The 14,193-nt window shown below is 39.2% G+C and overlaps 1 protein-coding gene across 1 annotated transcript in view; it reads right to left on the reverse strand.

The window, feature by feature from the left end:
* The window catches only part of zmat4a (zinc finger, matrin-type 4a), a 157,648-nt gene that overhangs the window by 39,492 nt on the left and 103,963 nt on the right, over positions 1 to 14,193 (reverse strand). The window contains exon 5 of the mRNA XM_062417087.1: positions 12,219 to 12,440. Coding sequence (XP_062273071.1) covers positions 12,219 to 12,440 — 222 coding nt within the window. The remainder of the gene's footprint in view (positions 1 to 12,218; positions 12,441 to 14,193) is intronic.

Here is a 14,193-nt window from a genome sequence, read left to right on the forward strand (position 1 = left end):
CGTTGATTAGTGAGCTTTAGAGGTGCGTGTAGTCAGATTTCCTGTGTTTGTGCAAAGATAGGCTAACCAGCTGCTGGCTACAGCAACATATTTTAAGTGCCCCCTCTTTCGGATGTTATCAGCATATTAAATGGCTGTTAACAGCTGTTAAAACTACATTATAATGCTTAAGAAAGGGCAGACTCCACCTACAAGTAGATACGTCATTAGAATATGAACATAATATTTCTCTATGTTACATTATGCTATGTAACATTATGCTATGTAACGTTATGCTATATAATGTTATGCTATATAATGTTGTGCTATATAATGTTATGCTATGCAACGTTATGCTATATAACGTTATGCTGTGTAACGTTATGCTGTGTAACGTTATACTACGTAGCGTTAAGCTATGTAACATTATGCTACATAATGTTATGCTATGTAATTTTATGCTACATAATGTTATGCTGTGTAACGTTGTGCTTTTTAACGTCATGCTAAGCTACATTATGCTATGTAACGTTATGCTATGTAATGTTATGCTATGTAATGTTATGCTATGTAATGTTATGCTATGTAATGTTATGCTATGTAATGTTATGCTATGTTACGTTATGCTATCTATGTAACGTTATGCTACATAATGTTATGCTATGTAATTTTATGCTACATAATGTTATGCTGTGTAACGTTGTGCTTTTTAACGTCATGCTATGCTACATTATGCTATGTAACGTTATGCTATGTAACGTTATGCTATGTAACGTTATGCTATGTAACGTTATGCTATATAACGTTATGCTATATAACGTTATGCTATGTAACGTTATGCTATGTAACGTTATGCTATGTAACGTTATGCTATGTAACGTTATGCTACGTACTATACTGTTACAAAATCAAATTCAAGTTCAATTAATTTATTGTCATTCCACCTATATATAAACTTATAGAGGAACGAAATTGCGTTACTCAGAATCCTTGTGCCAAAGTTAAGCTAAAAGTGCAATCAGTACAGGAGCTAAAAATATTACAAAATGATATTAAAATAGTTCAAATTATTTAAAATTTTTATTTTAATTCTTATGGCCTGTGGGAACAAACTGTTTCACATTCTGGCTGTCTTTGCTTTAATGGAACGATATCTCTTGCCAGAAGACACAATGCTGTGGTTAATATCTGATTAGGTTTAGGCACAAATACCACTAGGTTAGGGTTGTGGAAAGACAACTACTTGGGTTAAAATGATTGCTTAAAACGTGGTTTAACATGCTAACCGTTAGTAGCAGTAAACAGCACGTTATGGTTTAAAAAGCTGGACTACTATTAAAAGCCAGTGTGAACAGAACTAAAAGGCAACAATGTGTAATTTCCTCCCCTTGGTCCGTTTCATTAATAGGGTTCCTTAGCTCACTCAGCTGACAGCAAGATGAAACTTTAATTGGAGGACACAGCATTGAGAGGTTAATAACATATAGAAAGAGTAAGTCAAGGGCACTTTGGGTAGCCGTTAATAAACTATCCAATCTCATAGAAAGCTAATAGAACATGGCAACCACTAGCTAGACTCTATCTGCCACATTCGCCTGTACATTGACTCACCAATAAGCCAAAGATTGGACTTTTTCTCATTGGGTGTTGAGCTGAGTTATTTCATTTGCTCTGTAGTAAATCTTTTGCTTGTCTCTCAGCTAATTGAGACCTATTGCCTGAGCCGCTGAGAGGGAACATAGTGACAGTATGACTAATCAGCGGTGTAGTCCTCCGTGTGGAATGTTTATGAGCAGGGGAAAAGGTGGTGCGGGTCCAGGGTTCATGCTAAATTAACCAGCAGCCATCTGCCCCGCTCAGATGGTGCAAGTTTAGCTCATTCCCTCTCCGATTGCAGCGGGACACCCAGGCTGAAAGAGCATATGCTAAATCTGAATAACAATGAGACAAATTGTTAGGTAAGCTGCAAATGAGGGGACATATTATAATGGATTGCTTTTTGAAATGGACTTCCACAATGAAATCATCACTAAAAAGTATTTTCATCGCCCTGATGTGATAAATGCTCACCAAATGACGGATAAGATTGGCCTCTGAAATTGGACAGCGTTATGAAATGTGCAGTAAGTAGAGATGTAATATCTAGAGGTGAACAGGCATTAGCTGGAAACAAATGGCTGGTCTTCTGCTGGTCCAATCTGGTGTTTAAATTGAAGCAGTTAGTGTGTGCGAGGACAGGCTCTGCCCTTTGTTTCCTCTTCAAGAGGACCTTTATCAGCCATTTGTAATTTGCCAGTCTCCTAGCCTGCTATCAAGACAGTAATAGATCTATTTAAGGGTCAGGAGGAGTGGCAAATATAACACACAGCCAAGAGCAACAGCTTGAAAACTGCTTTTTTTTTTTTTTTTGGCTTCCACACAAGGACGAGCCGGGAAAAACGGAGAAAGTGAGAAAAAGAGGGAGAAAACGTGCTAAATCACATCTGCCAGAAACTCATCTCTGATTAACGGCTGTGATGGAGTCTGGAAAAACACAATTTGTCTGTCGGGGGTGTTTGACAGCACAGACTACCATCTAAATTTAGTGTTTTGGAGTGAGCGCTGACAAAATCAAAGAGCACTGTGTCTTCTTTTGGCAGCTACACGAAGAATCAAAAGAAACGGAGTGACCAGGATAATGAGAAAGAGTGAGCGGACTGCTGCTTGATCTATGGGAAAATGACTGACAGTAGACTTTAGACATTATGATATATATACTTTTTTCTCTTTTAACCACTTTGGCCCTAGGGTGTTTCGGTTGCTCGCTAAAATCTCTTTAGTCTCCAATATTCCCCTATCAAAGATGCTACTGTAAAACTCAACATTAATCAAATATCAGATGCTCTTTTTAGTGAATTTTTCATGAATATGTACATATATCATTTATCTGTTATAAAGTATGAACAAAACACAATTGTAAGAAGTGTGAGTGCACTAAAAACAGAAATCTGCACACAATTTCTCCTTTTTTAAAATTGAACATGACAGATTAAATAATAATGTAATATAACATTCACATGTTTTTTTCCCCCTCTGTTAGCAAAGCTCTCTGGATGTCTGTATTTCCACGACATAATGGTTCAAACCCCTTAGCCTGAAAATGACATAAAAATAAACAGGTTACTGCTTTTAAATACAAGTTGTCCCTGCTGAAGGTTAAATCTGTAAGTCTGTCATCAAAAAAAGTTGAATTTGTCTTCTTAACCATATTTCAGAGGCACAAACCTTGTTTTTGGTAAAAGAGTTTTTTTTTTTTTTAAGTTCAAGTTGTTGAAATAAAGGTATCTGTAGCTTTGCCTGGTGTTCTCCATAAAGGAGCTGTAGCCACAAAGCTAACATAAATGCTAACGTCGTCATTGGAAATCTGCCTTGCTTTACAGTGTTTAATGTATAATATTTGTTGGTTAAAATGGTGAGTCATGTGACTAGCCAGCTAAGCACATGGAAGAGTAAAACTAACTAAAGCTAAGCACCGCTGAGCTCTACTAACTGCTAGCCAATGCTAAACAAAGATGCTAGCATTGGGTTAGCAGGTTTTGCTCTATGTAGGATACCCATGTTGCAAAAATGTACTTTGTTGAAGACGTGTGAGGTCTCAACCTGGCTGTGAACAAAGTGGCGACATCCTCTGTGTTTTAGTAAGGGGGCCCTTAGTTATTAAAAGGAGATAAATGGTGTATTATTATCGGAATTCTACATTAACTATGAATTTTTCACACCATAGCTGCTAATTTTCACAAACTCCCACAGACCTCCGCTCGTACTGTGCTTAGATAGAACAATACGTCACTGCTGAGAATACACTGTGACGCTAGTTTAGATTAATCATATATATTTGAATCATTTTTTACTTTCTCCCACATGCATCGGTCTCAAATTGATCTTACTAATTTGTTCCTTCATCATTTTTGTTCCTTTTCTTTATGTTGTCCTCGGTCCTTGTCAATCAACTGTGAAGCACTTTGACTTTCATTAACCTGTATGAAAGCTTCTATGTGAATAAAGTTTGAATGATTGATTTAATTAGACAAATTGCTAAAATGTTAAAATATTATACTTCAGATGGCTGTTTAATCTTTGCTTTGTGCGCTATTGTTTTGTTATAATCAGATTTACCTTTACATCACTTTGTGTGTAAAATATGTCTATTGCACCTCTTTTTAACTTTGTGTATACGAGCCACTCGGTCTAAAATCATCTTTAGTATCTGTTCAAACAGGAGATGCACCAGACGGAGAGCAGACATGTATAATGCACTGCTCTTCTGGCAGAGCAAAAACACACCAGCTGTGTCACAGCACAGAATTGAACTGAGTTTATGTGTTTTGATTAATTTTCACATATTGTCAGCTATGCTTGCAGAAAAAAAGATATAATGTATGTAATGGGAAGACAGATTGATTGAAGGCTTTTATATTGGAAACACAAATATAAAAGTGCAACTTTCAAGTTTTAGAACAGCTGTGTGTGTGTGTGTGTGTGTGTGTGTGTGTGTGTGTGTGTGTAATAAGACTATACCATTTAGAAGATATACCATTGTTTCTTTTCTTTAATTCCACTAGATGAAATCTTTTCATTCTTCCTTGAGTGAGTAAGTAAGTGTTTTTTTCCAGAGAAGAACTGACCCTGTCTCACCTCTTCTGTGACAGCATGACCAGACTGACACTGTGTCTAAACTCTCTGAAAGCCAGATGGCTGATAAAATAACCAAAGTTAACAATTGGACTGAAAGCATTTAAATCACCTTCGGGTCATTGGACCAGACAGTTCTAAACATGGACACACTGACTCCCCCTGAGGTCTCACTTATCCCCAAAATCTCCCCTTTTGGATCCTAAATATGAAGCACATTGCTATGAAATGTGGTTCTAATGTTGGAGACATGTTTGAGGAAAGCCATGTGTTCTGGGAGTATTATATAATCACTATAAAAACAGTTGGTTAATATCATCTGTGGTGTTAGTGAATAATATTTTGATAGGTATATTAGACAAGGAGTCATGCTGAATAATTGAAGAATGTTGAGGTGCAGTAAGAGGAAGGTTAGAGGCATAATGTTTCTCTGAATCTTTTATACAGTACTCCTTATTACAAATGTTATGTTTGGAAGGAAAGTTGATTGGTTCTAGTGAAGCCTGAAGTATGTGGTTCTCTAAACCTAATTCACAGTGTAGGAAATTAATTAATAAATCTCAAGTCAGAGTATGAGCCACACCTTAGAAGTCTCAAACAAAGGAATTAATATTCATTTGGCTTATCTACGCCTCAAAATACACCCAAAACTCAAGTAACCGATGAAAATAGGAGCCACAGGGGGGCCTCTGTAGTTTGGCTCCCGACCCAGCTCCATGAGGGGTCTCATCTAATTTCCTTTGTGGGTGCTTGTTTGTTTTAATCTGTTTCTGAAACAAGACTCCCAACTGAAGAACTGTTCCATATTTTTGAGGTTTTTTATAGAGTTTTCCTTTTGAAGAATCAGCCGAGCCCAAATAGAATAACAAGCAGTGTAGCAAAGAATCATTTTATTCGACAGAGAGCACAGCTGATTGCTGGTTCACATCTGCCTGACCGCGAGACTGTGCCAGTGATGTCTTGACCTGACCCCTCTGCTTACTCTGAAGCCAGACAGCCCAAAGCCTCTGCTGCAGGACCTGCGGCTCTGTAGCCAAATTGCATCCACGGAACCGCCTGGAGCCCAGCCGGCCCCGGGCGACAGTGTCATGTAGAGACCTGCAGGCTAACAGGCCAGAGCCCAGCTGTGGAGACGTGCAGCTCTGCACACCAACTTCAGATCCTACTCAACACATTCAGTTCTGCACCAAACTCTTCAACTAATTGATATCAAACCAAAATGAAGAATTTCCTAAAGCCCACAGAGCCTCTGTGTTTTGTTATAATTAATAATCGCATCACAATTCAGATTTGATTAGTTTTATTGTTGTCTTTCTCATGCATTATTCAGACATTTAGCTATTAAATAGTAGTATTCATTTATGTAAGTTTCATTGGTATTTTTCTTTAAAGAGAGAGACAGAGGTCACTGTTTTGAGATATATGACTGATTATGATGTCATGTTTGTGGTGCCTCATATAATGTTACAAGTGCTTAATATTAATAATAAGAGAGCACATAACGCTACAACATAATCAACAGCTAGTCTTAACAAGCCGTAGCAAGAAAATGTTAAAGGTGGTGACTGTTTATTTGACTGGCTGTAACGACAATTGTGGCTAGAAAAGGTAGTTGTGTGATGGTGGTAGTGGTGAGTTTAAATAAACAGATGATCGCCTCACGTAGCTAGCAGGTGGATGGAACTTTAGTAATGTACAGAGTGTGTGTTTAAATCACATAGCTGTATTAATGTGAAAAATCATCATTTGATATTATCATTAAACCTTTGATAACTGATTTTATGGCTACATGGGGGTAGAAGTAACACATTGAGAGCCCAACATTAGAACATCATTGTACATGTTAAACTGAAGTTCAGTTAACAGTTGCTTATTTCCACAACCAGCAGTTACAGAGCAACATTATCATTCAAGTAAGTCCAATATTAACTCTCCTTTAGCTCTGTTTTTGCTCTCTTTTAAATATTCAGACCTATCCATAAGTCATTTATTTCATAAGTCAAAGCTAAAACTATGACTGATTGGGGCTGGGTATCAGTACTCAATACCTTTAAAGTATCGACTGAAATGAATCAATACCAATTAGCATCGAAAACATCTCCCGTCAAACAATACCTGCAATTGATCCTTTTTGCACCCAGAGCTAGAAAATATGACTATTTGTATGGACCTGCTAACAGCCGATCGACACGTGTTGAGTTAGCGCGCTAAGCTGTTCAGCAGCCAAGATGTCACCTAAACACTCTAAAGTGTGACTACACTACACGCCTGTTACACCAGATCAAAGCAAGTGCACAAAACGTGGAAACATATATAGAAAAACTGCAAACACTAGTGATATGATTAAACACTTGCTTATGGATTATTAGTCAATTGAATGCTTCTGTTCACATGATGGGTATTGAACAAAGTACTCAATTGGTTTTGGTTTCACTTTAAGGGTTATTGGATTGGTACTGGTATTGGAATTTTTTTAAACGATACCCAGCCTTGTGACTGACCCTGATCAAACTCATATAATAATATATCATACACCATCCTCTAGAGCTCCGTGTGCTTTTACCGCTGTGCAGGCAGCTGGACGTGCAAACACATCAGTGTTTTAGTACCATTTGATGGCCATCGTCATTTTCTTTGAATCACCTCACGCATTTAACGAACCCTGAAGTCAGCTGTCATTATGCGGGAATGGAAGTCACAGATGAATGCAGCAGTAAAAATAAAGAGAGGCTGACTCTTCCCTCACATTGAAAACAAGAAGTGAGTTCTTGGTACCTTGTAAAGAACGAACAGACTCGTACAGTAACTCACATCTCTATCACTCTCCTCCAGTCAGTCATCAATATCTACGTCTCAGTCTGTCCTTGCTGGATTTTGTTAAAGTAATAAAGTTTAAACACTGAATATTTTCTATCACATTAATATAATGTAATACAACCCAGAAAATAGTACTTGTCCTGCTTGATAACAATGAGAATACACAATAACCACTTAAATGTGTTACTCTCACGGTCTTGTCTACTTTGAATTATTTAATGTTTAATATCCTCTCTGGCAAGAAATGACATGACTATGAGTGTGAATGATTCTTGTGTCTGCTGATGTTGGAAATCACATTAGCTAAAGTACATAGCCCGAGTCAGAATGATTCGTAAAACAAGGGAAATGACAGCATGTGGGCGGATTCTAAGATTCAGAACCAAATTGCATCTCTAAATGAAAGAAAACAAGTGTGTAAAATGTTGTTTTTGCTAAGTTTATTGTGAGGGTTTTAACTTCTTTTCAAAGACGCTCCCATCGCTGAAGAAGAGCAGATTTTTGTTTAGCTGCTTCATGGAGACAGAATGAAGGGAGATAAAAGCACCCTGTGTCTGATGTTTCAGCACCTTATATAAGTTCTATTATATTCCTGTGCAGTGAAGAGAGTTAAGCAGCAATCATCTCATAGGTGTATTCCTCAAGGTTTAGATAATTGCAGTGATCTGTGGCATCATGTGCCCTCATTATCCAGGCCTCTGGCAGAGAAAGACTCTGGTTTAAAGTGATACTCCACCAAAAATATACATCTTTTCAACAATGCTAGAGATGAGTGTTTGATACTCACAGACATTTGTGGTCAACACATTCTCACATCCAAAGCGTATTCGCATAATTGAGGATTTTGAGTCGTGGAGTCAAGAAAGTCAACTTTCGTGTTTTTTCTGATAACTTAATAACTACAGTATAGTTCCTGCTATGATTACAAGTAGCCGATGTGAACAAAACAGTGACATCATTAGATAGATTCAATTACTTCGGATGATTGACGACCTGTGCTGTGTCTCAAATCACATACTTCTGTTAGTACACTGTGTATTACACTGTGTATTACACTGTGTGCACGATGTACTTATTTGTGTAGTGCACACATTTCGACATGGTAGTACCAAATCATTACAGACTGCTGAATTAACCCAATAAACCCACTGATGGCTTATATGTGACGACAGTATAGTGGTGCTTAGTGCAAAAAAACACATGTATCATTTACATTTGTATAATGAAGCGATGTTGTCGTTACAAAGTCCTCAGCCATTGGTTCCTCCCCTTCTGCTACGTAGCCAAGATGATGATCATTTTTTGACCGTTTTGATTGCACCCTTGGGGTAGAATAGAATAGAATAGAATATACTTTATTGTCCCCTAGGGAAAAAGGGTACTCATAGTGCACTGCATTTTTCCCATATTGCTCAGTGTGAACACACACTTATGCACTCAAAAAATTAAGAGTAAGTACAGAAGTACCAGATTTGAGACGCAGCATTGCTTGCTGCCAATTGTTAGTCATTGTAATATTGTTGTTAATCAATTTGGGAACGACAGCAAATTCAAATCTTGTGTTTTGACCTTTTTATAAGACTAGAGACTAAGACTGATTCTTGGTAATTTGGTTAATTACTAAATAAAAATGTACTATGAAAGTACATCTCAACTAATGCAGGTAATGCATTATTACTTGACTGTGTGGCACTCTCTTGTTGAGAGCCCCTTCACCAAAAACCATGAATATAACAGTTTATTTTGTGCTTACATAAACTATTATCCTAAATGCAGTTGTGTTTAGTCAAACTACCAGAAACACATCTTCAGGTAACACATAAATCTAAGCCATGTGTCGAAAAACATGACTGAGCTAAAAGTTGAGAATATTACAAATAACTGCATTCACAGTAAAGGAGGCAGTTATCTGATTCTAAAGTAAAAATGCCCATGTTTGTCTTTATATCAGGAAAAAAAGAACAAAATGAACTTAGATAAAACGGTAACCAGCAGCAGTAAGCAGAGAAAAGCGCTTACACAATCTGTCCGCATTAGTGTCTTAATGAACTATCTCCCACAAATTAATTTTCCGCCCCATTTACATTTCAAACACTATAGTCCTCACTGTTACAGTAAATGCAACATTTCATCTCAACCATATCTACTATACAGTTTGAACAGAGTGAGATATAAGGACTGAGCTGACTGCTGGACCCTTTGCAGACTCCGTAATAATCGGCACTAAATTGTCAACGTTTTGCCAGGATGACTTCAAGCCATTTCAAAGAGCAAAGGTGAACAGTCAATCGCATACATTTTTTCTGGAAGCTGTAAAATAAAGCTATATATTCTCATATGGTGAAAGAGTACCTATATAACTCTGGTCCCTTTCTGTATCTAAAGATGGCTATAAAACATTTACAGACCTCCTTTTCAAAAAGCAAGAGTGTTTTTCATTATGGTCAAAGCTAAGAGCTGGGTGGGCAGCAGGTACAGTTGACCCCTGGAGGGTCTTTCTCTACACTTCAAACACAGGAACTGAGCAGTGCTAATGGCCTGCCTTCTCTGTGGATACAGCAGCATGCCTTTACACTCCTTCTATAACCCCCCCCCCCCTTCTCTCACTCTCTCTCTCATTTCTTTACCATCAACTTTTCCTGCCTGTTCATCTCTGTATACACCACAACAATATGTGGACGGCGCCTCCCACTTTTGTCCTTTGTAAGAGCTGTTGAATATTTCATCACATGGCAATCTTCACACGGTCACACTGCACATTTTTCTCAGTGAGTTGAGAAGTGCGAGAGGAGGACGTTGCTGGGGGTCAGCGAAAGGGAAACGGCGTTGTTGTCGGATGGGCCAGGGAGGAGACGGAAGCAGCGAAAAGAGAGGATGGGGTGAGAGATGAAAGAGGAAATATAGCAAGTGCTTCAAGTAGAAGCTGTGAAGGAAGCATCTGCCGGCAGCAGCATCCTCTGCCTCCCGTCTTGTCCCGCCTGCATGGATGCCTGGCTACACCCGCTGTGGTCCCATTCTCCTATCCACAGGCTCACAGTGGTGGTTTTGCCTGATAGGATGATTTGCCACTTCATTACTAATTGATAATCGCTGCAGAGAATCTCTCATTAGCACAAGTGCTGAATAGTGAAGCTAGCACGCTGACATTTTCAGCCTATCTGTAATGATTGTGTTGATGTTGTCGAGTCAGTCTCTTCTTCACATAAAGCAAAGGAGATGAAGCTAGAGATAAAGATGACTTTACGTTAAAGTGTTCATGACCTCTTTAAAAAACTGAACTTAAACAGACCAAACTGTACTAAAAGACATCATGACCTCAAAATCTCAAAAGTCAACATGACGAAGTAGAGCTGACTGCAAACACTCAGATTTGCCCTCAACCAGCTGCAACGCACCTACAGACATAAAGAACCAATCAAGCCTAGAGTCTGGAGTCCCTGTAAAATCAGATGTGAGGACTTGGTTTCACCCGTTCGGAACAATCACGTGCCAACGCCCTTTGCAACACCTCTGGGCTCCTTCTGCTCTTCTGGCAGCCCGCCCTCCACCGGCTGGAATAATATTATGTAATTGTTATGGACATATTGTGACTGCGAGACCGTAAGCAACGAGCATTCTCTCCTCCTCCTCCTCTGTAAAATTAACAGCTTGTGACACGCTGGTGGACTCCAAAAGGACTCAAACTGACAGCTCCTGTTCGAGAGGGCTGAAGGTCAGTTGAGCAGTGGGCAACTTACAAAAAATGGTGATGTTTCCAAATGAATGCTGCTCTTTACCGCTGATCAATATTACACTTCGTAGTATTGGCTGCACAACTCCTCATCCATCAAGATAAAAACCCAAGCAAAACTGTACAGTGGAGAAAATACTAGAAGTTGCTCTATATACTTGTGTGACTTTTACTGAACTGTCTGAGCAACTATTGCACGTATGGACTGCTAAGACATTTTTTTGGATTAATTGTGAAAACACAGGTGATTGGCGCCCTCCTCAGGTCAAAACCCCTATTTATTTGATGTCTAAATACCTGTTGAATTAATTTCATTCTTATCAGCCTTAGCTATAGTTTGTGCTCAGTGCTGAAAGGTCAAATGTTAACATGTTAACACACTATACCAACATACACATCCTTGACATGCTTTCATAAGTAGCACGTATAAGAACGTTTTTGTCAATTTTCGTAAAAGAATGAGTTGTCTGGCTATCCTTTTCACCTCCCTATCAGGCAGGTTAGAGGTCAGGTTCAGTCACTGAACAGCCCCCCCTGCAGCCTACAGGGTGCCAGTGTCTTCCCAAAAGGCACTTCAGTTCGTTTCAGCTTCAACGTGCCTGCTGACAAGGAGTTTGAACCATGAAGATCTCTATTAAAGGATGGTTTCGTCTCTCACTAGGTCACCCTCCTGTCCGTTTAAGTACATTATAGTGTGGATGAGCTGCCCTGTGGTCAGCAGGACTGTGTATCTGTACTTAACACCTTTCCATGACTGTTCTGTTCCATAGAAGTTTAATACTGACAGCCATCAGCTAAGGGACACAACAACTGTCCTGGGCACTGAGGCTACAAGGTTCAGACGTCTGGTAAAAATTTGCTCTATGAGGTAGTTCCTGTATGAATAATAATGAAAATGCATGCAGTAGAAATGCTTTTAACACAACAGTAACAGTTAGACAAGCAGAAGGACTCATTAATTCTACTAAATCCCAGTGAACACAGTGAAATGTCATTCGTCACCTCATCCGTGCTTCCGTACCTTTCATCTCGCCCATGTCCAGGGTCTTGCCCAGCTGCTCTAGCAGGTCTGCTCTGGCGGCGTTCTTCTTGTGCTTTTTGCCATCATAATGTTGCTGAGCCATGCCGGGGTTGTTGAACCAGGCGTTGCATAGCTGGCAGTAGCGGTCTGAGTCACGGCGCTGTCGAGGGGAGGTCATGGGAGACGTTTCTGGGGAGCTCTTTACAGGACTGGGGGAGGCCTCTGAAAGAAACACAACGAAACACACAAAGTTGAGATCCTGTAGAGCTTAACAAGGTTTTAACTCAGACACGGGTGCCTCAATAACCTACTGAACCGTGATTTGATTTACTTTTTTAATGGAAAATAAATTGAAACATCCTGATCGTTTCCACAGCAACTACACAGTGGCATACCCCACTACTTCTGCACATTACTACTACACATTACGCCAAGTTCAGTCCAACCTACTTGCAATGCACCGGTCTGCACAACCTGCGAGATGGTGTAGTTTCTACAGCAACAGCTGTCTATACTTTCATTCTAACTGACGTTTTTTTTGTAGCTAGATTTAATTTGTAGCGTCTCAACACATAAATGAGAATGGTGATAAGTAGTTAATTACTACAGTTTCATTTCTAGTATTGATAAAATGGAGAAAACAAGCAGGCCAACAAACAAACCAAAAAAAGACAGAGATTTGGGCCTCTTTTTATTCCAATTAAATACGAAATCTTAATGCAAAAGTATGAAATAACATTTTGGACAATTGGTGCTTTTTCTTGTTTCAATCAAAAAAGACAATGTGCCTGTGCTAAAACGGAGGTCAATAAGGAAACTGGTTTCCTCATTCTGACATGGAGTAACTTGACTGGCCAGCACAAAGGCCTGAGCTCAACCACATCCAACATGAACTGGAATGCCAATTGCGAGGCAGGCCTTATCACCCAACACTAGTGGCCGACCACACTAATACTCTTGAAGCTGAATGGGAGCAAATCCCTACAGCCAGGATTCAAAATCTACTGCAGAGCTTTAAACCACAAGAGTGGAGGCTGTTATAGCTGCAGATTGATGCCCCGGTTTTGGAATGACATGGTTAGTATGTTTTTACTTTGTTGATTTTTATTGTTTTTCTTGCTTTTGCCTTGTTAATTGTATGTTTTTATTGCTCAGGTTTTATTCTTGTGAAGCACTAATCTTATTTCTTAGGAAGGGGCTATATGAAATAAATGTATCAAGCATACTCTCTGGGTGTCCACATATGTCTGGATAGGGGTATCTACATCAGTATATGTGTAATATTATTTTAAAATAATTATACAACCATTTTATATTATTTTTGTCATTTTTGTATTTTTGTAACATTGTCAAGTTTTGGCCAGAGAATGAAACATCACAATGTGTTGGCCTTTCAATTTTCTATGCAGAAAAACACTGTTTAGATATAGCAATGAAAGCATATACTGCCTGAAGACATAAACATTTTTAAAAAGCGACTAATGCTAGAAATGTTAAACATTTAAAAAAATGCTGCTTAAAAACACAAGTTGGCTTTTTAAACTGTAGATTTGTAGCCAGCAGACAGAGAACAATGTAAGGGCTTTAATGAGCGCTGATCAGCAGCAATGTAGTGACGACCGTGGCCCCGCTATAGTGCAGCCCTCTGAATAACAAGCTGTTATCTCCATTAAATGCCTCAAGAGCAAAACCTCAATTCTACTTGGCAAACGGAATAAAGAGCCTGCTCTTCTCGTGGCCGCCCACTTGTGTGCCTTCACGCATGGATGACGCCATTAACCCCTGAACGAGCGCCGCGTTGCGCTGGGCGCTCCCCGACGCAAAACGGTACTATCAACTTAATCAGTTTTAACACTCGAGTGCTCGGCCCACCCAAAGTCAACACTGAGCGTCATCCCATTACATCCCATTACACCAGTCAATGTTTCTAATGGCAACTCCCGTGTAAAGAATGAGGGGAGAGAGAGGAAATGTC

This window comes from Scomber scombrus, chromosome 4, assembly GCF_963691925.1.
Source record: "Scomber scombrus chromosome 4, fScoSco1.1, whole genome shotgun sequence".
NCBI lineage: Eukaryota > Metazoa > Chordata > Actinopteri > Scombriformes > Scombridae > Scomber > Scomber scombrus.